At 36.0% G+C, this 24,148-nt stretch overlaps 1 protein-coding gene across 6 annotated transcripts in view; it reads right to left on the reverse strand.

Moving 5' to 3' along the window:
• The window catches only part of ZGRF1 (zinc finger GRF-type containing 1), a 70,713-nt gene that overhangs the window by 39,891 nt on the left and 6,674 nt on the right, over positions 1-24,148 (reverse strand). For 4 of the 6 annotated variants that reach the window (XM_027103554.1, XM_027103551.1, XM_027103549.1 and 1 more), the window contains exons 4-9: positions 19,614-19,673; positions 17,114-17,299; positions 14,597-16,808; positions 4,754-4,827; positions 3,144-3,194; positions 1,202-1,285 (exon numbers count right to left, since the gene is read on the reverse strand). In XM_027103554.1, coding sequence (XP_026959355.1) covers positions 1,202-1,285; positions 3,144-3,194; positions 4,754-4,827; positions 14,597-16,808; positions 17,114-17,299; positions 19,614-19,673 — 2,667 coding nt within the window. The remainder of the gene's footprint in view (positions 1-1,201; positions 1,286-3,143; positions 3,195-4,753; positions 4,828-14,596; positions 16,809-17,113; positions 17,300-19,613; positions 19,674-24,148) is intronic. The other 2 variants (XM_027103552.1, XM_027103553.1) reach the window with 2 other exon arrangements.

Consider the following 24,148-nt stretch of genomic DNA (forward strand, 5'->3'; position numbering starts at 1 on the left):
CTGCAAGCTCCTTGAGGGCAAAGACGCTTCTGCTTCATCAGGATATCACCTGTATTTAATACCATGCTTGGAATACAGGAGGCAATCAATAAACACATGATAATAGGAAGGGAAGAGAGAAGGAACAGAGGAAGCATTTTCCTTTAAGGGTTTTGTAAACTATCAGAATATTAGCAAGAGGGATGCTGGGTTCCCAGCTTCCCAGATGATCTGATCCTATAGCTCTGAGAACAAAGGCCTAAGAGTACCAAGACAGACATGTACCTCAGAGGGGTGCTTTCACCCCCTCAGAGACTTGGTCTGCTTTCAGACTTCAGATGGCTTTCTCTGCTGCCCCATTGAGGGTTCTAGGATTTTTACTCTGTGCAGGGTGACAAAGCCTACCCAGAATGTGGAAAAATAAGAGTATGTAGAGTCAAAGGAATGTACATAAAGAATGAATTTATTTCTAACTGATAAATTAACAGAATGACAAAAATACATAATCTGAAAATTCTCTTATTTAAAAATGAGGATTCTAAATCACACATTTGAAAGGAACTAAATTGCCTCTGAAACAAGAGTTTTGTTGAAAACATTATTTTGAATTTTAAAACATAACATATATCAATAAAAAAAAGTCTAAACCTTTAAAGACTGTATATTTCTGCTTTGTTTCATGTGGAATACAAATTCTCTACAAACAAACAGGTGCCTTGCTTTCTTTGATGCTATGTAGATCCTTTCCAGAGATCTGTTGAGTTTTAAGAATAGAATCACTATTTACAAAACCCAACCATTTATATGCTGTTGTCTCTATCAATTTTTGCTGTGGAGTGGGTAGCATTACTCAGAGCTTGGGTTATATATACTTCTATCCCTTCAGCCTGAAGTAAAAGTGGTGGAGTAAACTATAATGAATTAAAAGTTATAAACATCTTCACTTTGTTCTACACAGAACATTCATTAACTGTACTTTACATATCTTTGTGCCCAATCCCTAGGATATCCTACGCATACATAACGCATTATTAGTTCATTAGTAACAGAGAGAGGGCTCAAGACCAAAAAAAGGGGTAGGAGTCATTAGTGTCTCTTGTTCTTAAAACCAGGTTAATTCATTTTGCTCACTAATCTTCTGCTTATGAAAACTCTGACAGTTGTGTAAAAAAACAGCAGGAAAACACTGTGGCTTAGAAAATCAATTCTTCACAAATTTTACCTTGGGGTCACAGGTTTCTCTCTCCATTTGTTTAGGAATAACAGCTAGAAAAGCAGTCTCTTCTTCACTGCCCAAGGAAAAGAACTAGGATAAAATATCAATAAGTATGTTAGCTAAAATAGTTTTGTAGGTGTTTATGAGTTTGATGGGAAAATATTCCTCAAACTTAAAGTTAAGTCTGCCCTTTCAAAATGATGATACTTGTCATCTCCATCTTGCTTCTCTATATACATACATACAATAAGCAACCCCCGGCAAAGGAGTGCTCTAGCAGAGAAAGTACTATACTAGTTAATTTAAAAACTCAGCATATTAGAAAATTGGAATTCTAAACTTTTAATTGAATTCTTTTTTAACATTGCTGGGTATGTTATAAATCCCATACTAATATTTATGTTAATGCAGATTATTTAATTCAAAAATTAGTGTAAAATTAAAGAAGTGTAATAGTTTATTTAAAGAGAGAATCATCTTCTAGCCACCATAAAACACAAGATACAGACAACAGCAACTAGTTATTTTTAGTTCATCAAGTAACTATATAAAATAGCCATAATTTCTAATATGAACTACAGACTCAGAAAATGAACTCAACTGTAGAAGTAATTTCTTTATGTTTAACAAATATGGAGAAAAAATATGCCACTAAAAGAGGTAAAATAGTGTATTTATTCAAATAATAGTCACTTTCCTTTTATAACAATATACATAAGCACAACTGCCAATCAGGTAGCTCTTAAAAACATTCAACTCATATTTTAGAACTAGCATTTTTGAATATAGTGAGTTTAAAAAATTAGTTAGCATATTGTATCTTCTAGCTCCTTTGCTTTGTGTGACTAATCACACTTACAGCAATAAGGTGAAGGTGGCATTAAATATTAAGCGCACCCTAATTTTAAGTTTTGAAAGTTCCTTCTATCACTAGGTGTGTATGAAGAGTTTGATTCAGAGAGTTGTAGCAAGAAAGCTATTATAAAAACACAAATGTACTTTGATATTAATGCTAAAAAGATTTAAATTTTTTTTTTGCAAAAGATTCTAAGACCTTTTTCATTATTTTGAGATTATAAAATATTTTGCTTTAAAAATATATGACATTTATTTAAAAAAAAAAAAAAATATATATATATATATATATATATATATATATATATATATATATGACATTTATTTAAATGGCAACTCATCCTGGAGGGAAAAACAGTGATAGTGTTAATTTGCAATTTATACTTTGTGATAATTATACTTGAAAAAGTTGAAAACGTGTTTTTCTGTTTTTCTGTTTTGTTTTTTTTTGCGGTATGCAGGCCTCTCACCGTTGTGGCCTCTCCCACTGCGGAGCAGAGGCTCCAGACGCACAGGCTCAGTGGCCATGGCTCACGGGCCCAGCCGCTCCACGGCATGTGGGATCCTCCCAGACCAGGGCATGAACCGGTGCCCCTGCATCAGCAGGCAGACTCTCAACCACTGCGCCACCAGGGAAGCCCTAAACCGTATTTTTTTCAAGTGAAAAAAACCCAGTAAGAATGTGATCATTTGTAAGCAGCTGCTGACTGTTCATTATTTTATACTTGATCTTGTAATATAAGGGTGAAAAATGATTGAGTCACCACAATGGATTTTGTTTTATTTTGTACTGTTCTAGGCAACAGAGCCTGCAGATGCAGTTGTAATTGTCAATGACAATTCTTGGATTAGGTAATGCTTGCAAGTTTGAAAAATTAGCTTTATGATAAAATATTTGTTATTTACCCAAATTCTACTGACTACACAGGACACTTATACAAGACAGTAGGCTCATCTAAATGAGTATAAAAGGGTAACTAATTACAAATAAATTTGAAAACTGGCAATATAGAATACAAACGTATAATTACATGCCATACCTATATATACGAATACAATTTCTGGCTATGTTACATTTTAAAAGTTAACTCACCTGCAAAGACTGAAGTGATTTACTTGGTTCAACTTCATTTTCTTTCATCATCTTAGGAATAGAACATTAATATAAGATAAGCCAAAAGGTAATAGTAACTTAAATAAAATATAGATTTTTTTAGATGTAAGAAATATAAGGTCACCATTACTAACAATCAAAGAAATAAAAACTAAGTGTTGATTAAATACTATTTCACTTAGGAAGAATTTTAAAAGATCTCAGTACTGGTAAATATGAAATGAAACAAATATTCATATTGTAAAACATTAAGATATTTTGATTTGACTTATATCAACAATCTAAGAAAGTTGTTCTTGGCCTCTCAAATTATCAGTTCCATTTCTAAGAATCAAATCTAAGGAAATAACTAAACGTAAACAACAATTTATGTGCAAAAACATCTACTAAAGTTTTATTTACAAAAGCAAAATGCTGGAAATGATCTAAATGTCCAAAATAGGGAACTGTTTGTCCAAAGCAAAGGATATCCATGAGATGGAATGATAAGTAACCTTTAAAAGGTATGTGTAAGTGTTCTTAGTAATGTGAGAAAATACAATATGATATTAAGGAGAAAGGATATAAAACTATTTGTACCTATCAATCTAACCATATTTTTTAAATTAGGCCAAAAATGCTGGAAATGTTAATAGTAATTATCTCCAGGTGGTATGGTAAGTTTTATTTTTTCTTTACCTTTTTCTGTATTTAAAAAAAAAGAAGGAAAAAATTGATATTATTAAAAAAACAGTAACATGGAAAATAGAATATGATACAAACTGGGGGTAAATGAAACAAGGAAAGAACTGTCTCTTCAAAAGTGCTAAAAGCATCTTCACTGAGAAACACTAACCTAGATAACTTATTGTAGAATTTCATTTCATCCTAATTAGTACTATTACTTTTTATATTATTTCCATGGTTCCCAAACTGGTATAACAAGGTACTTTGGGGTGCCACAGTGAACTCAACAGAGGCTCCACAAGATATTTTAAATTTGAGGGAAACACAGTGTCATTAGACATCTGTCAGAAACGGAACAAACTGCAAACTCAAGGTAGTTCAGTTTCAACATCAGATTTCACGTCATTTCTGTCAGTGACATCGTATCTTTGTGAAGCTGGGTTTTAGGAAATGGCTATGATAAAAATCAATTGCCATACAAAAATCAATGTGGACCCAGAAACTGAATCTATTCCAAGCTTTGAGAAGTTGCACAGTGCCCAACAAGTGCATGCATTCCATTAGTAACTGTGTTTATTTAAAAATAAAATGCTTATCATAACCATTTCACAATATATGCATATATCAAATCATTATGTTGTACATCTTAAACTAATACAATGTTATATGGTCAATTATATCTCAATAACACTGGAAAAAAAGGACAAAATGCTTACCAAATTACTAAGTTTTTAATACTACTAACTAAATAAAAGGAACTGCTAGGTTTCTTTTGGCCAAGCAATGCAATAAAAAAAATCACTAAGATACAGGAGAGGTCATGAACCAACATAGCTTCAGACTCCTGTATTTCTATAGTATCATTACAAATTATAGAACATTCTATATCAAAATAATAAATATACTGACAGAAAAATATGTACCTGTTGAGGATCCTGGTTCAGATGAGGAGACTTTGGTATAGCTTGTGAAACTACTGCAGTCAATGGTTTCCTAGCTAGAATGGACAAAATCCAATTATCTTATTCATCATAAATATAGTAGTGCTCTAAAATTTTTAAAAACTTATATCTAAAACTGAGTGAAACAAGGAATATAACAATTATTTCCAAAATACAGTATGCCAGGCACTGGGGAAACAGCAGTGAACAAAACAAACAAGATCCCTTGAAAAGAAAGGGACACAGAAGATAAATAAATTCAGATTGTGATACAAAAGGGTTTCATAACACAGGGTGAAATGAGAGAGAATAACGCTAGCAGGATGACCTGAAGAGATCTCTCACAGGAAGTAACATTTATGCTGAAACCTGAAGACAAGAAAAAACTAGCTATGCAGGGGTAAAGGTGTTCAGGTGAAAGGCAGAACAAGTGTAAAGACTCTGAGACAGAAAAAGCTGGCAAGCCTACAGAATGGAAAGGAGGATGGGGGGAACTCAGCGTTCTGAGAAAGGTCTGAGAAAATATTTGGAGATTAGTCGAAAACTTCCCTAACATGGGAAAGGAAATAGTCAATCAAGTCCAGGAAGCAGAGAGTACCACCCACAGGATACACCCAAAGAGAAACACACCGAGACACATATTAATGAAACTATCAAAAATTAAATACAAAGAAAAAATATTAAAAGCAGCAAGGGAAAAGCAACAAATAACATACAGGGAATCCCCATAAGATTAACAGCTGATCTTTCAGCAGAAACTCTGCAAGCCAGAAGGGAGTAGCAGGACATATTTAAAGTGATGAAAGGGAAAAACCTACAACCAAGATTACTCTACCCAGCAAGGATCTCTTTCAGATTCGATGGAGAAATTAAAACCTTTACAAATAAGCAAAAGTTATTAGAATTCAGCACCACCAAACCAGCTTTACAACAAATGCTAAAGGAACTTCTCTAGGCAGGAAATACAAGAGAGGGAAAAGATCTACAAAAACAAACCCAAAACAATAAAGAAAATGGTAATAGGAACATATATATCAATAATTACCTTAAATGTAAATGAATTAAATGCTCCAACCAAAAGACACAGATTGGCTGAATGGATACAAAAACAAGACCCGTATATATGCTGTCTACAAGAGACCCACTTCAGACCTAGGGACACATACAGACTGAAAGTGAGGGGATGGAAAAAGATATTCCATGCAAATGGGAATCAAAAGAAAGCTGGAGTAGCAATACTCATATCAGATAAAATAGACTTTAAAATAAAGAATGTTACAAGAGACAAGGAAGGACACTACATAATGATCAAGAGATCAATCCAAGAAGATATAACAATTGTAAATATATATGCACCCAACATAGGAGCACCTCGATACACAAGGCAAATGCTAACAGCCATAAAAGGGGAAATCGACTGTGACACAATAATAGTAGGGGACTTTCACACCTCACTTTCACGAATGGACAAATCATCCAAAATGAAAATAAATAAGGAAACACAAGCTTTAAATGACACATTAAACAAGATGGACGTAATTGATATTTATAGGACATTCCATCCAAAAACAACAGAATACACTTTCTTATCAAGTGCTCATGGAACATTCTCCAGGACAGACCATATTCTGGGTCACAAATCAAGCCTTACTAAATTTAAGAAAACTGAAATCATATTAAGTATCTTTCCCAACCACATCGCTATGAGACTAGATATCAATTACAGGAAAAAAAAAAACTGTAAAAAATACAAACACATGGAGGCTAAACAATACAGTACTAAATAACCAAGAGATCACTGAAGAAATCAAAGAGGAAATCAGAAAATACCTAGAAACAAATGACAATGAAAACACAAAAACCCAAAACCTATGGTATGCAGCAAAAGCAGTTCTAAGGGGGAAGTTTATAGCAATACAATCCTACCTCAAGAAACAAGAAAATACTCAAATAAACAACCTAACCTTATACTTAACGCAATTAGAGAAAGAACAAAAAAACCCCAAAGTTAGCAGAAGGAAAGAAATCATAAAGATCAGATCAGAAACAGATGAAAAAGAAATGAAGGAAACATCAAAGATCAATGAAACTAAAAGCTTGTTCTTTGAGAAGATAAACAAAATTGATAAACCATTAGCCAGACTCATCATGAAAAAATGTGAGAAGACTCAAATCAACAGAATTGGAAATGAAAAAGGAGAAGTAACTGACACTGCAGAAATACAAAGGATTGTGAGAGATTACTACAAGCAACTATGTGCCAAAAAAATGGAAAACCTGGAAGAAATGGACAAATTCTTAGAAGAGCACAACCTTGAGACTGAACCAGGAAGAAACTGAAAATATAAATAGACCAATCACAAGCACTGAAATTGAAATTGTGATTAAAAATCTTCCAACAGGGGGCTTCTGTGGTGGCGCAGTGGTTGAGAGTCCGCCTGCCGATGCAGAGGACGCGAGTTCGTGCCCCGGTCCAGAAGGATCCCACATGCCGTGGAGCAGCTGGGCCCATGAGCCATGGCCGCTGAGCCTGCGCGTCTGGAGCCTGTGCTCCACAACGGGAGAAGCCACAACAGTGAGATGCCGGCGTACCACAAAAAATAAATAAATAAAAATCTTCCAACAAACAAAAGCCCAGGACCAGATGGCTTCACAGGCAAATTCTATCAAACATTTAGAGAAGAGCTAACACCCATCCTTCTCAAACTCTTCCAAAATATAGCAGAGGGAGGAACACTCTCAAACTCATTCTACTATGCCACCATCACCCTGATACCAAAACCAGACAAAAATGTCACAAAAATAGAAAACTACAGGCCAATATCTCTGATGAACACAGATGCAAAAATCCTCAACAAAAAATTAGCAAACAGAATCCAACAGCACATTAAATGGATCGTACACCATGATCAAATGGGGTTTACCCCAGAAATGCAAGGATTCTTCAATATATGCAAATCAATCAACGTGATACACCATATTAACAAATGAAGGAAAAAAACCATATGATCATCTCAATAGATGCAGAAAAAGCTTTTGACAAAATTCAACACCCATTTATGATAAAAACTCTCCAGAAACTAGGCACAGAGGGAACCTACCTCAACATAATAAAGGCCATATATGACAAACCCACAGCCAACATCATTCTCAATGGTGAATAACTGAAACCATTTCCTCTAAGATCAGTAACAAGAAAAGGTTGCCCACTCTCACCATTATTATTCAACATAGTTTTGGAAGTTTTAGCCAAAGCAATCAGATAAGAAAAATAAAAGGAATCCAGTTCAGAAAAGAAGAAGTAAAACTGCCACTGTTGCAGATGACATGATACTATACATAGAGAATCCTAAAGATACTTCCAGAAAAGTACTAGAGCTAATCAATGAATTTGGTAAAGTAGCAGGATACAAAATTAGGGCACAGAAATCTTTCTCATTCCTATACACTAATTATGAAAAATCTGAAAGAGAATTTAAGGAAACACTCCCATTTACCACTGCAACAAAAAGAATAAAATACCTAGGATAAACCTACTCAAGGAGACAAAAGACCTGTATCCAGAAAACTATGACACTGATGTAAGAAATTAAAGATGAAACCAACAGATGGAGAGATATACCATGTTCTTATATTGGAAGAATCAACATTGTGAAAATGATTATACTACCCAAAGCAATCTACAGATTCAATGCAATCCCTATCAAACTACCAATGGCATTTTTTACAGAACTAGAACAAAAATTTTCACAATTTGTAGGGAAACACAAAAGACCCCGAATAGCCAAAGCAATCTTAAGAAAAGCAGAGCTGGAGGAATCAGGCTCCCAGACTTCAGACTATACTACAAAGCTACAGTAATCAAGGCAGTATGGTACTGACACAAAACAGAAACAGTGATCAATGGAACAGGATAGAAAGCCCATAGATAAACCCACACACATATGGTCACCTTATTTTTGATAAAGGAGGCAAGAGTATACGATAGAGGAAAGACTGCCTCTTCAATAAGTGGTGCTGGGAAAACTGGACAGCTACATGTAAAAGAATGAAATTAGAACACTCCCTAACACCATACACAAAAATAAACTCAAAATGGATTAAAGACCTAAATGTAAGGCCAGACCCTATAAAACTCTTAGAGGAAAATGTAGGCAGGACACTCTATGACATAAAACATAACAAGGGGGGCTTCCCTCGTGGCGCAGTGGTTGAGAGTCCGCCTGCCAATGCAGGGGACACGGGTTCGTGCCCCAGTCCAGGAGGATCCCACATGCTGTGGAGCGGCTGGGCTCATGAGCCATGGCCGCTGAGACCGCGCCTCCGGAGCCTGTGCTCCGCAACGGGAGGGGCCGCAACGGTGAGAGGCCTGCGTACCACAAAGAAAACAAAAAAACATAACAGGATCCTTTTTGACCCACCTCCTACAGAAATGGAAATAAATACAAAAATAAACAAATGGGACCTAATGAAACTTCAAAGCTTTTGCTCAGCAAACGAAAAAATAAAGAAGACGAAGACAACCCTCAGAATGGGAGAAAATATTTGCAAATGAAGCAACTGACAACGGATTAATCTCCAAAATTTACAAGCAGCTCATACAGCTCAATATCAGAAACACAAACAATCCAATCCAGGGCTTCCCTGGTGGCGCAGTGGTTGAGAGTCCGCCACTGATGCAGGGCATACGGGTTCGTGCCATGGTCCAGGAAGATTCCACATGCCGCAGAGCGGCTGGGCCCATGAGCCATGGCCGCTAAGCCTGAGCATCCAGAGCCTGTGCTCCGCAACGGGAGAGGCCACAGCAGTGAGAGGCCCGCGTACCACAAAAAAACAAACAAACAAACAAACAAAAATACTACAGTGAGGTTACACCTCACACCAGTCAGAATGGCCATCATCAAAAAACCTACAAACGATAAATGCTGGAGAGGTTGCGGAGAAAAAGGAACCCTCTTGCACTGTTGGTGGGAATGTAAATTCATATAGCCACTAAGGAGAACAGTATGGGGTTTCCTTAAAAAACTAAAAATAGAACTACCATACGACCCAGCAATCCCACTACTGGGCATATATCCTAAGAAAACCGTAATTCAAAAAGAGTCATGTACCACAATATACATTGCAGCACTATTTACAACAGCCTGGACATGGAAGCAACCTAAGTGTCCATCAACAGATGAATGGATAAAGAAGATGTGGCACATATATACAATGGAATATTACTCAGCCATAAAAGGAAGCAAAATTGAGTTATTTGTAGTGAGGTGGATGGACCTAGAGTTGGTCATACAGAGTGAAGTAACTCAGAAAGGGAAAAACAAATACAGTATGCTAACGCATATATATAGAATCTAGAAAAAAAAATGGTTCTGATGAACCTAGGGGCAGGACAGAAATAAAGATGCAGATGTAGAGAATGGATTTGAGGACATGGGGAGGGGGCAGGGTAAGCTGGGACAAAGTGAGAGAGTAACAATGACATATATACACTACCAAATGTAAAATAGATAGCTAGTGGGAAGCAGCTGCATAGCACAGGGAGATCAGCTCGGTGCTGTGCTACACCCTAGAGGGGTGGGATAAGGAGGGTGGGAGGGAGACGCAAGAGGGAAGGGATATGGGGATATACATATGCATATAGCTGATTCACTCTGTTATACAGCAAAAGCTAACACAACACTGTAAAGCAATTATACTCCAATAAAGATGTTAAAGGAAAAAAGGAAAAAAAAAAGAAAGGAAAGTGCATAAAGGAAAAAAAAAAGGAGGACAGGGTGGCTAGGCCAAACCACCTTATCAGGTATCTGTTTAAATTGGGATTTTTCCCTTAAAAGAAATTCAATAATCTCAGTTTCTTGCAAAGTCACCAATAAGACTATAATTTTAGTGATAACTACCGTTTAAAAAAATAGCCATGGGGCTTCCCTGGTGGTGCAGTTGATAAGAATCTGCCTGCCAATGCAGGGGACACGGGTTCAAGCCCCGGTCCAGGAAGATCCCACATGCCATGGAGCAACTAAGCCCGTGTGCCAGAACTACTGAGCCTGCACTCTAGAACCTGTGAGCCACAACTACTGAGCCCGCGTGCTGCAACTACTAAAGCCCGCGCGCCTAGAGCCCATGCTCTGCAACAGGAGAAGCCACCACAATGAGAAGCCCATGCACTGCAACGAACAGTAGCCCCCGCTCGCCACAACTAGAGAAAAGGCCGCGCACAGCAACGAAGACCCAACGCAGCCAAAAAATAATTAATTAATTTAAAAAAAATTCAATAACTTAAAAAAAAAAAGCCATATCCAGTGCAAACTTCACTTTTTGCCAATTGTTACTTTTGGTTTCATTATTTTCCTGTAAACATTCAGACTATACCAAATGAAACAAAAATAAGTGGATTTTGGAACTTGAGGTTATTTATAAAAGGAATTTTAAAAAGGCACTGGATGAAAATTATTTTTCCCTTTACCGCCTTCACTTAAGAATAAAATTCTAAATTAACATTTCTAAAATATATCCAGCCATCTCACAAAAACTTGAAGATAATGGAGAAAATGTTTTTTAACACTTTCACACATTCTAAAATGGTGGTAAAACAGATTCTTTTCTAATTCTGTATTAAAATCCATGAAGTCATTTGCTATATTCCAATAAAAATAATTCCAATTCTCAAATTGTCTCAAGAAAACCAACTTAATCATTTTTAGAGAAATATATTTATGTCAGAAAATACAGTCAATCCTCATTATTCACAGATTCCGCCTACTTGCTAAAATTTATTTGTAACCCCCAAATCAATACTGTGTTTCTGAGGTCATCTGCAGACATGCAGAGCTACAAAAAGTGAGTTGCTTGACATGCACATTCCCAGCTGAGGTAGAACAAGGCGACATTCTGCCTTCTAATTCCAGCCCTCATGCTACAAACAAGTGTCCTTCTTGTGATCTATTTAGTACATTTTTCATATTTGGGGGCTTTTTATTGGTGACTTTGCTATTTAAAATGTTCCCTAAGCATAGTGCTGCCTAGTATTCCTAAGTGCAAGAAGGCTCTGACGTCCCTTATGTAGGAAACATGTGGTAAGTTTCATTCAGGCATGAGTTAGTTACAGTGCTATTGGTCATAAGTTCAGTGTTAATCGATCACCAATATATATTAAATAAGGAATCTTTAAATGAAAACACACATAAAACAAGGTTTTGTACTGATCAGTTGATGAAAATGTTCTGACCAGAGGTTTGAAGGAACCTAACCCTGCATTTCTCCAAAAAGCAATGGCCTATTTTTCACTAATCCACTGTTTGGTAACTTTATAGAACACAACCACCACAAATAATGAGAATCAACTGTAATCCTCTTTTCCAACTTGATGAGAAAAAAGAATAAATTTCCCAAAACTAAATTCTGTAATTTCTAAACCTTCATATTAGGAATTTATATCCTTATATGACATTGCATAACTACATCTACCCATATTTATTTTTCAATAGGTTTCTTCTTATTTTTAATTGTTTAGAAAATAAACCGTAGGGACTTCCCTGGTGGCACAATGGTTAAGAATCCGCCTGCCAATGCAGGGGACACAGGTTCCAGCCCCAGTCCGGGAAGATCCCACATGCCGCGGAGCAACTAAGCCCATGCGTCACAACTACTGGGCCTGCGCTCTAGAGCCCGTGATCCACAACTACCGAGCCTGCATGCCACAACTACTGAAGCCTGCATGCCTAGAACCCATACTCCGCAACAGAAGAAACCACAATGAGAAACCCGCGCACCACAACGAAGAGTAGCCCCCCACTTGCCACAGTTAGAGAAAGCCCACAAGCAGCAACGAAGACCTGATGCAGCCAAAAATAAATAAATAAACTTATTTTTTAAAAAAAGAAAATAAACTGTAATAATAGTCATCATATTTAACTACATTTGAAAGAAACATTTTACTAGGTACAATAATTTATTCCTATTTTTCTCAGGGATTCCTTGAGATATTCAAAGAAGAGTTCAATTTTAACTTTTGAGTACACTGTTCATTCACATTCATGTGTACATAATATTTATGTCCTATAATATTATTTTTCTTAAAAAAAAATGCTATTGGCAACGTTCCACAAGCCAAGTCAAAAGACCAATCAATGACATACTGAAAGAAAATATCTGCAACATAGATAAAGGGCTGCTATTTCTAATACATAAAGAGCTCTTCCAAGTAAAAGAGAATAAAAGACCAACAACCATCAAAAGACTGGACAAAAGAGTAGAGCAGACTATTCATGAAAAAAGACATACAAATGATGCTTAAACATATGAAAAGCTCAATTTCACTTGTAGTGAAAGAAATACAAATTTAAAATACACTCTCATTTCTCATCTATTAGATTGGTAAAAATTCAAAAGCTTGGCAAAATACTCTACTGGCAATGCTATGGAGAAACAGGCACTCTCACACATCATTGGTGGGAATGAGAAATGGTATGATTCCTTCAAGAGAATTTTGAAGTATCTAACAAAGACACAACTTTACCCAACAACCTTACTGCTAGGAATTTGCCCTGAAGACATACCTGCAGTAACATGCAAAAAGTCCATACAGTTATATAGATACAGATATATAAAGTTACTTATTGTCACATTATTTGCAATAGCAAAATACTGGAGACTGGTTGCAAAAATGATGGTTCATCCACACAGTAAAATATTATATAGCTATAAACAAATAAAATGAGGATGAGTCCTATGAAGTGATAGGTAGTGATTTCCAGGATATATTATTAAGTGAAAAGAATCAAGGTGCTAAAGAATACAGAGCACAGTATCTTATGTTGAATAAAGGGAAACAAGAATTTATACCGGGAGGTGTCTATTTTTGCAAAAAAGTAAAAAATAAAAACCAGACCACAAGTATGATATATTGGTTACCTACAGCAGGTAGGAATAGGATGGAAGGCATAAGGAAGGAATCTGAGTATATGTCTTTATACAGTTTTGATTTTTGTACTCAGTTAATATTCTACATAGTCAGAAAAAAAAATTTTTTAAAGAATAAATCAACTATATCCTCATACGAAATATAGACGATGAACTTAACTATATATCAAATGATAACATAATCACGGTAAAGAAAAAAAAGTACCCAATAACTTTGGAACATAATACTCCAACTCTATACTCTCAGGATATACTCTAAACACAAACAAAGAAACAAAACACAACCAGTTTAAAAAAAAATGGAAACAAAGAAAAACTCCAAGGAATTTGTAAGCTTTACAAATTTTTTTGCCAGTAGTGATATTGGTTTAACAATTTGGAAACCATTTGGTGCACACCATAGAATTGAGGAAGTAAATATACTGATGCTGCTGGGCACCAGGACCCTTTCCACTCTGAGAATAAAGAAACACAATTATGGAATGAAGGGAAGAAAGGAAGAACCCTGTGGTTTAGAACTGGAGTTAGAGATATCAATATGAGCTCATGACGTTTTTCTTAAAAAAGTATCTCCTAGCACATGACCAAAAATGTATAACGACAGGAATGGATTATAACACACACACATATTTGCTTATATGTGCCTATATATGCTTATATACACATAACATATTTTTGAAAGAATACTCTGGAAGAAGACTGCTAATTCTGAGTGGACTGAAGGGCTGTGGTAGGAAGGAGACTTACTTTTCACTATATTATCCTCTATTACAGTTGATTTTATCAAGTACATGTATTACCTATTTAAATACCATGTAATTCTTAATGTAGCCTCCAGAGCAAATATCTCCTCATCCTTTGAACTATAAAGAGAACAATCCAAAACAGACATGACATTCTAACCTTCAGGATTGCTATCTGGCTCATCGGTCTGCCGAGTTCCTTGTTGTTTAAAAGCGGTATTCCTCTTTTTCAATACTTCCAAGCCTTCCAAAGCCGTACTGTGTTCAGACAATGATTTTAATAGGGAAATGCTATTTACTAATCTGGAAAGTTCTGAAGAATGTCTAGGATTATTCCAGTATTGTTTGCTTTCTCCAGCAGTTTCTACATCAATATGGTCCTGGGGTAAACTTCTAGTCCTTCCCAAGTCTTCAGATTCAGGAACATGTGATTCTGTGTCTTTGGAAATAGGATGTTTTTTTCCCAAAGGGTAAAACAAAGAATTGGAAACTTGGGTATGTGATTTATCAAGTGCAATACATTCTTCAGAGTGAATCTGACTGGCATTTAATAGCTGGATACTGTTGTCACTGCTAGAGGTTAATGGTAAAACCTGTTTGGAATTTTTGTCCAAGTCACTTCCCATAATAAAAGGCCGAGGCTGAGCCTGTTCTGAAAATAGGTTTTTTTCAGGATTCTGATGAGTGGCTATGTTTAAAAAATGAGGAATATGTAAATTCGTGTTTATACTTTCAGATTTATTTGGGAATGAAGCACTAATACATTTATTACTGCCTTCATTATTTTCTGCATATACATCATCAGTCCACTCTAAGGATGAGTCAAAATTGCTTAATGTGTCACTCCACTCCTCCTCTATTTCTTTTCCAGTGTTTCCAGCTTTCCAAGGTCCTCTGTCAAAACCTACACATGTTTTATCACAAAACTGTGATGGCAGAATCTCTTTCATGGGAAATGTCTCTGATAGTTTGTCCCCAGTAGACGTTAAGAGAGGCAAGTGTTCACTGCCAACTTCTTTACAGCTTATATTCTCACATCTTGAATTGCCGTCATTAACCAAAGTTTCTTTCACCCAACCCTCTGAATCCTGGGAAATTCTGTTGCTTTCCTCTGATTCCTCCTCAGTGTCACTGGTTTCAAAATTCTTTAGATTAAATGTGACCTCCACAAGTGGCTGTGTTACATTACTCATAGGTTCATGAATATTATTAAGGAGTTCATTATTAGTACTACTTTTAGAAAATATGTCCGTATTATCATCAGAGATCCCAGAATTGTTACTTAGTGAAGATTCAATTTGTAGATGTTTATACTCCTTTTCTGGTGTTCCACGTATATCTATCTCCTGAGCTTTTTTTCTAATGAGAATTGACCCTTTTACGCCCATCTGGTCATTTTGATTAAGAGGTCTTTTATTATTTTTTTGAATGTCAGATTCTGATAAAAAGCCATCATTTTCTGTGTTACTACAGGTAACTGGTAAGCTGCTGCTATCACAGAATGAAGGAATTTCTAATTTTCCTTCTTGATCCCAGGTCTGATCATTATCATCTACTGGCTTGTCTTCGTTATAGTTTTTTCCATTTTCAGCACCTGTTTCAAAGAACTGTATCCTTTTTAGCACCAAAAGGTCTTTCAAGTTTAAATTACCAACTTGGGCCTTGGGTTTTTTTTCTATATCATTTCCATCTACCGTAGAGGAATGTATAGGCGAACTCTGTGAGGATAAATACATGGCCCACCGGCTTTTATTTCTCATGGTATTTTCTGATTGATGCTGGTAGTGTAAACTTTCTGTGCTCTTCACCTCAGCATACTCTTCTTGTTCAATTAAGCACTTTGGTTTAGTAGGAATTTTTAAACTTCCTTGTGGTTGCATCTGAGGGAAATGTCCTGTAATCTCAGAATTTAGTTCCTTAGACATACTAGTTGATTTGGACTTCAGAAGAGCTAATATTTGGGCTTTGCTTCTAATATTTTGTGAAACTCCTAAACAGTGAGATACCAAACTATCTCTTTTCATGGGCTCATTGGTCAGTAAAGAATCTGAATGCTTATTTACAAAACTGACAGGAGAGCAAAAATAATTTTCTTCACATAGCATTTCTGGGTTAACCTTGAAGGACGAAGTAGAGACAAGTGAAGAAAAAGGTATGCCATTTCTCTCTCTGTTCTTGTAAGTGACAATGTTCTCAGGGTCTGTTGGTATATTATTTATATCTTTCTTGCCAAATGTAGAAAACAAAGGAGGTGTGCTGTAGAATGGAGGAAGAAAAATAGGACCAGGCTTCTTAGCTTCAAATGAAACAGCCGATTCATTATTTTCTGTAATAACCATTTTCTTCGGCACTTGACGCGGTCCTTGAAACCCCTAAAAATATTAAACAATTATTAGCTGTTCTATATCCTATAAAGAAAATGTAAAATGAACTGACTAAAAAAAAAAAAGAAAAAGGAATGTGGATGTTTTACAAGGTAATAATTAAGATATAAAGTTTGCTAAGCTAAAATACAAACACTCATTTGTATTAAGATTAAGGTTTACTTCCTTCCTACCTAAGCATATACTATGAAGCACTGTTTTAATCATACAGTACAATAGCTTCACAATTCACTACTTCTTAAAACAATTTTATAAATATATATTGATTTATTATTTTCAACAGAGAAACTTACAGCAAACTTCCTTTTTAAACCAGCAGGCTGACACCCAAGGGACCGGCCAGAAGATATAAACCTCTTTGAATTCAATGCTGGTGCTTCTTTAACAACATCCTGTTTGACAGCTGTGCTTCCAGTAACTTTAACCTCCTCAACTGTGATTAAGTATCGATCACTTTCTAAATCATCTCCAGGTTTCACCTAAATTTTAAAGAATTAACATCAAGATCATATACATCTAATTATTTGATTACCTATGTGTTCCAATAAGCTTCTAGCACAAGCAAAGACACAATGGATATTCAATAAATAGTTGTTGAATGAATGAATCAATAACTAAATTATTGATTACTATGCACTAGTTAACTATCAACAAGAACAAAAAAAAGTAATACAACAAAAAAAATTCACTAATTTGTTTATTCAACAATATATATTAGGGGGACTTCCCCGGTGGTGCGGTGGTTAAGAATCTGCCTGGCCATGCTGCGGACACGGGTTCAAGCCCTGGTCCGGGAAGATCCCATATGCCGCAGAGCAACTAAGCCCGTGCGCCACAACTACTGAGCCGGCACTCTAGAGCCCGTGAGCCACAACTACTGAAGCCCTCATGCCTAGAGCCCATGCTCTGCAACAAGAGAAGCCACCTCAACGAGAAGCTCGTGCACCGCAACAAAGAGTAGCCCCCGTTCACCGCAACTAGAGAAAGCCCGTGCGCAGCAACGAAGACCCAACACAGCGAAAAATAAATAAATAAATTTATACTAAAAAAAAATACATATTAGGGACCTATGTGAGAACTTTTGTTACATGCCGAGGATACAAAGACAAGCAAGGAAAAGATGCCTCCTCTCAATTCACCTAGAATTCATAAATCTAAATGTAATTTTTAAATTAGAGCTATTAGGGACTTCCCTGGTGGTGCAGTGGTTAAGAATCTGCCTGCCAATGCAGGGGACACGGATTTGAGCCCTGGTCCGGGAAGATCCCACATGCCGCAGAGCAAGTAAGCCCATGTGCCACAACTACTGAGCCTGCGCTCTAGAGCCCGTGAGCCACAACTACTGACCCAGCGCACCTAGAGCCTGTGCTTCGCAACAAGAGAAGCCACTGCAATGAGAAGCCCGCGCACCACAATGAAGAGTAGCCCCCGCTCGCCACAATTAGAAAAAGCCTGTGCGCAGCAACAAAGACCCAATGCAGCTAAAAAAAATTAATTAAAAAACAATTAAAGTTATTAATCAGTTATATATATATCTTTATAAATTAATGTGAATTACATACATACTCATAATTATCACAAATTATTAATTGTTAGTTCTTAATCATATTCCCAAGAAAGAATTTTTAATCACTTTAATTAACAAATACAGCACTTGCGACCACTTCTGACTGCAGCATAAACACAAGATTATCAACCTAGTTGATAATATACAAAATCTGTGTATTATCACAGATAATGTGCTCAATCTTTACTCATGAAATAATTTTAAATGAAATAATAACAACAGTCATTACCATCACTAAGTATCTACTAAAACAGTGCTTCTCCAAGACCCTCTTTTGGTAAGTATAAAAATTCCACAACCACTACTGTCATAAAATTTAAAAACAGGTTAAGCACCATGGCCAAAATCAACACAGTGATAATAAGAATATGTATGCATTTTAGCACTTTGAAAATCACTGTACTAAACTGCTAAGCACTTTGCCTAAGCTATTTCTAACTTTCCCACCAACTGAGTAGGCTGTCTCCGGTCTACATTTGACAGCCGAGAAGCTGAACACAGAGAGGTTAGGTTAGCTAGGAAGTATGTGAAAGTGGGAAATAAACCAAGAACAAACAAATTCTAATATCCTTAATCTTTACACTAAAATATTCCCTTCCATTTTCCAACAGAGGAAAACATGGAATAAATATTTGAGAAAATATTTTAAATAGGAATAATTTCACAAAATATATCCCACTGTAGGTCTCTGCTTATCAAAACCACATAATAGATTTAGAGTCACTTTCTGCGTTCAAATCTCAGCCTTACCACTTTAACTCTATAAGCATGGGCAAGTTATTTAAACTTTCAGCACTATACTCCTAATCTATAAAAATCACAGGGTCCGGGCTTCCCTGGTGGTGCAGTGGTTGAGAGTCAGCCCGCTGATGCAGGGGACACGGGTTCATGCCCCGGTCCGGGAAGATCCCACATGCCGCGGAGCAGCTGGGCCTGTGAGCCATGGCCACTGAGCCTGCGCGTCTGAAGCCTGTGCTCCGCAACGGGAGAGGCCACAACAGTGAGAGGCCTGCGTACCGCAAAAAAAAAAAAAAAAAAATCACAGGGTTGTATAAAGGTTAAATGAAAAAATACCTAAAAGCTTTTAGCAGAGTCTGGCTAATAATAAATGTTCAATAAATACTAGCTATAATTACTAGTATTAGTACCATTACTATACTATTTAACAATATTCACAAAGGAATTAAGATTTAACAATAACTTAAAAATAAGATAAATTAAAATACCTCAAGGCACTTAAGAAATAAACTCTCCAAACATTCTCCTTTGTCATCGTATAGAATTGCCTATATTAAAACAAAAAAAGTGTTAAAAATGTTAAAAAGGGACACAACACAATTCCACTTTTCTTAAACATCTTCAAAGCAAATCAAAAATTGTTATATAAGTAAATCATGTACTGAAAGGATTACCCACTTTGTAAACTTGGATTAGAAAGTGCATCTATCTCAAATGTTTTCTAAGCATCCATTCAGTGTGTGCAAAAGAGCAAAGGCATACACATAAATTCAACAACTTATTCCCTACCAGGAGAATCTTGGAATGGAATCAGGGAGAAGACAGAATTGGAATGAGTTACAGGAGGCAAAACAGGAAACACGATCAGTAAAGAGATTATTGTAATGGTGTGATATGAAGGATCAAGGAGATAATTAGAGTTTGAAATAAGTCATTAGCACTGGGATAAGACAATTGTACAAGAGGCGTAAAGAGTAAAACTTATCGAACATGCAGGATATGGGAGAAAAAGGAAACCAAGGTGATTGTCATTTTCTGGCTTTCTCCTCGTGTCTCTCTAGCTCTCTAGCCATTTTTCATAGCGGCTTCTCTACTAGCCCCTTAAACATTGCTGTTTCCATCACTTTGGATAATAGTTAGCAGTTCCTTAAAAGATTGAACACAGAGTTACCACATGATCCAGCAATTCCAGTCCTAAGTACGATATACGTACAGAGAAATGAAAACATGTTTTCAGAAAAAGTTGCATACAAATGTTCAGAGCAGCATTGTTCATAATACCAAAAAGTAGGAACAACTCAAAAAAGTTCATCAATTGATGAATGGATAAACAAAGTGGGATATATCCATAAAGTAGAATATTATTCAGCAATAAAAAGGAATAAAGTATTGGTACATGCTTCAACATGGATGAACCTTGAAAACATGCTAAATGAAAGAAGTCATTCGCAAAAGACCACTTATTGTATCATTCCATTCATGTGAATAGTCCAGGATACACAAATGTGTCGAGACAGTAAGTAGATTAGGACTGAGTAGTGCCTTTATGGTATTTCTTCCTGGGGGTGACAAAAATATTCTAAAATTAGACTGCAGTAATAGTTGCAAAACTCTGTGAATATATTGAGTTGTATACTCTAAATGGGTGTAATGAAAAATGTGTGAATTATATCTCAATAAAGCAGTTAAAAATTTTGGTATTTCTAAGGTCTCCTACCTTTTCTTCTCTACTCTTTACATTCTATTCTCCATCCCTGAGCATATTATGCACAAAATTCATGTCACACTTCTGCTCAAATGTCTCCACAGCTCCCAAAGAATAAGACAAAAGTCCCTACATTAGCCAATAAGGCCTACATAGTCCCCTTTATCTTCATTCTTACCCTTGCTCACTCTACTTGTTGTTTGCCTAACTCACTAGACATACATCTTCATTTAGTTTACTGGTCTGTCTCCTCCATGTTATTTCCACAAAGCCAGGGATTTAACTGTTTTGTTACCTGCTGCATCTGCTAGAACAGTGTGTAACTCCTAACAGGTGCTCAAAAAGTATTTGTTAAATAAATGAATGAACGAATCCACTCCAGGAGCTTCAAATATCATCTAAATGCCAAGTACTCCCAATCTGCATCAGTAGCCCAAAACTGTTTCCTGAGTTCCAGGTCCCTATCGCCAATTACTTGAGTGTTTTGATGACACTGAAAATTTGGTATGTTCAAAATGAAACTGTAAATCTTCATTGTTCCCCCTAAACTTGCTTTTCTTTTTCAGATATCCTATCTCACTCAATACCATAATCATAATACAGAAACCTGAAGTCATTCTGGATTCTCTTCACCTTCCATATCCAAGACCTTAAGATTCTATAATATTTTCACAATTTCTCTCTAATCATCCTTTCTCTCCATTGTCAGTGCTCCATTGTCAGGCCTCCTTAGTCAGACCCCCATCACTTTTCATCTACATTATTTTATAGCCTCTTTATTACAACTGTCTTCCGAAATCCAATCTTTCATCCTACATAACTTAAAAGGTATGTTAGACATTGCTGCCAGAGTGATCTTTCTAAAATAGAGACATGATTATGTCATTCTTTTACTCCTAATTCTTCACTGGCTCCTCAAGCTGAGCACACAAAGTCCTTCATGATATGGCTCCTGCCTACCTCTTTAGCTGTGTATTCTACAGTTTGCCCACATGGGACCTTCATTCCAGCCAGAGTCAATTGTTTATAATTCCCCAGAAATATTTCACACTGTTCCACACCTCAACACCGTTACAGCAATGACACAATCTTCAATCTTCAGCTCCCCTCCTTCCGACCTATCAATTTTGTTTACAAAACAAAACAAATACTCAAAAAAATACTCTTCATCTGGAAAGACTTCTCTGAACCAGAGTCCAATTTTGATGTCTCTCATTTGTAATCTCATAGACCCTTAAGCATATCTCTGTATATACTCTAATCCTTAGGCACTTAGATAAAATTCCCTTGAAGACAAAAACTATAACAGTTACTATTTATTGCATGCTTAAAATGTGCCAGGTACTTCGTTAAGAGGTTTGTTATCTTATTTAATCCTCAAGAAAACTTTATGAAGTATCATTTTCCCCATTTTACAAAGAAGAGACTATATGCCTTGAGAGACTAAATAACTTGCCAAGATTACACATCTAGTAAGTGAAGAGCAGGATTCAGGCTAATGTCTATTTGACATTAACTGCTCTTCTACACTGCTTCCATACGTCTTATTTGAATTTTCCCACTGCCCAGCAGCAATATATGTTTACTGAATGATGACTCAGTTAATGGAAGATGAATAACCCTGACAGTAAGGATCTGAATACATAGAGAAAAGGCATTACTATCAAGAAAAATACTGTAAACAATAGTTTACAGTTTACAGTTTGGATTTGGGAACAAGGGTTAGGATATGAGATTATTAATTTTCCTGGATCATAGAAAAACTCTCTGGGACTAACTTGTATTTATCTTGCTTTCCTGTAACCTATCAGTGTGAGGTATATAATGGACACTCAATAAATATAAGCTATAGTTGAAGATAAAGTTGGATAATACCACTAGCATAACCTTAATACTTATGATTTTGTGCCAAAAGAAGACATGAAAGACAGGCAGAATCCAATCATATGTCTTTTTAACATAACACAAACTATAAGATTTTAAAGACTTGGCCTTAACTGAATAGGAAGACCACCCAAAAAAAAACCCCAGAGTTTTACAGAACAGCATTGGACAGTGAATGGATTAGTTTAAAAGTATCTAGCCTGTTTGACTTAAGTTGACTAAATATTAAGCTAGGACTCAACTAAAAGTTAAACTAAACTAGGTTTATAAACTGAATAGGATCTGTAAGCTGAAATTGAAGGCTTAAGGCAAAACTAATTTTTCTTTTACTTTTCTGGTTTTTTGTTGTTTCTTTTTTTTTGTTTTTAAAGAACAGTACTCATTTCCTTCCCTACCATCTCTTTTATTTTATTTTCTTTGGCCACACCGCACAGCTTGCGGGATCTTAATTCCCCAACCAGGGATTGAACCTGAGTGAAAGCGCAGAGTCCTAACCACTAGACCACCAGGGAATTCCTACTTTTCTGTTTTAATAAATCAAATGTTAATTTAAAAAATGATAAGTAGTCTTTCTACATTAAAAATGTTCTCTTAGTGATAATTTCAGAGTGATAGATATGTAGAATAAGGACAGAATATGGAGATCTTTAACTGCTGGCTTCATTCAGGAGGCCACAATCTTGTCAATGTGTCCTATATGTTATCAACTCATCTATAATAAAGTTCTTCTTTTAAATTAGTAATATTAAAAGAAACAATAGAATGGTTAGGGCATGGGCTCTGGAGCCAAAAAATCTAAATTAATAAACGACTCCTCCACTTTCTAGCTGTGAGATCTATGGGCTTCATCTCTCTGAGCCTTAGCTTCATCATCAATAAAATAAAGATAAAAATAGTACGTAACTAATACGGGACTTATAAAGACTAAGTAAGTTGATACATTTAAAGCATTATGCCTGGTACACAGTAAGCACTTGATAAGTTTTTTTTAAAGAAATCAAAACAGGGTGATGGGCCAAATGGGTGAAGGGGGTCAAAAGATACAAATATCCACTACAAAATAAATAAGTCATGGGGATATAATGTACAATATGGTGACTATAGTTAGTAACACTGTATTGTATATTTGAAAGTTGCTGAGAGTAAATCTTAAAAGCCCTCATCACAAGGAAAAGAAAAGAAAAAGAATTTTTCTAACTATGGATGGTGATGGATAAGTAGACTTATTATGATCATTCTGCAATGTATATAAATATCAAATCATTAAGTTGTACACCTGAAACTTAAATGTCAAAACTATACCTCAATAAAATAAATGACTACAGCAGATTGCTCTGTGGCTGGGCCTCATCCCATCCGTGGAGGGCCTATATAGAACACAACAGCCAAGTAAGAGAAAACTCCTCCTGCCTGTCTTTGAGCTGAGACATCAGT

Source organism: Aethalodelphis obliquidens, unplaced genomic scaffold (genome assembly GCF_003676395.1).
Source record: "Aethalodelphis obliquidens isolate GAN/ISIS:26980383/991018 unplaced genomic scaffold, ASM367639v1 scaffold6, whole genome shotgun sequence".
In the NCBI taxonomy this organism is placed as follows: Eukaryota; Metazoa; Chordata; class Mammalia; order Artiodactyla; family Delphinidae; genus Aethalodelphis; species Aethalodelphis obliquidens.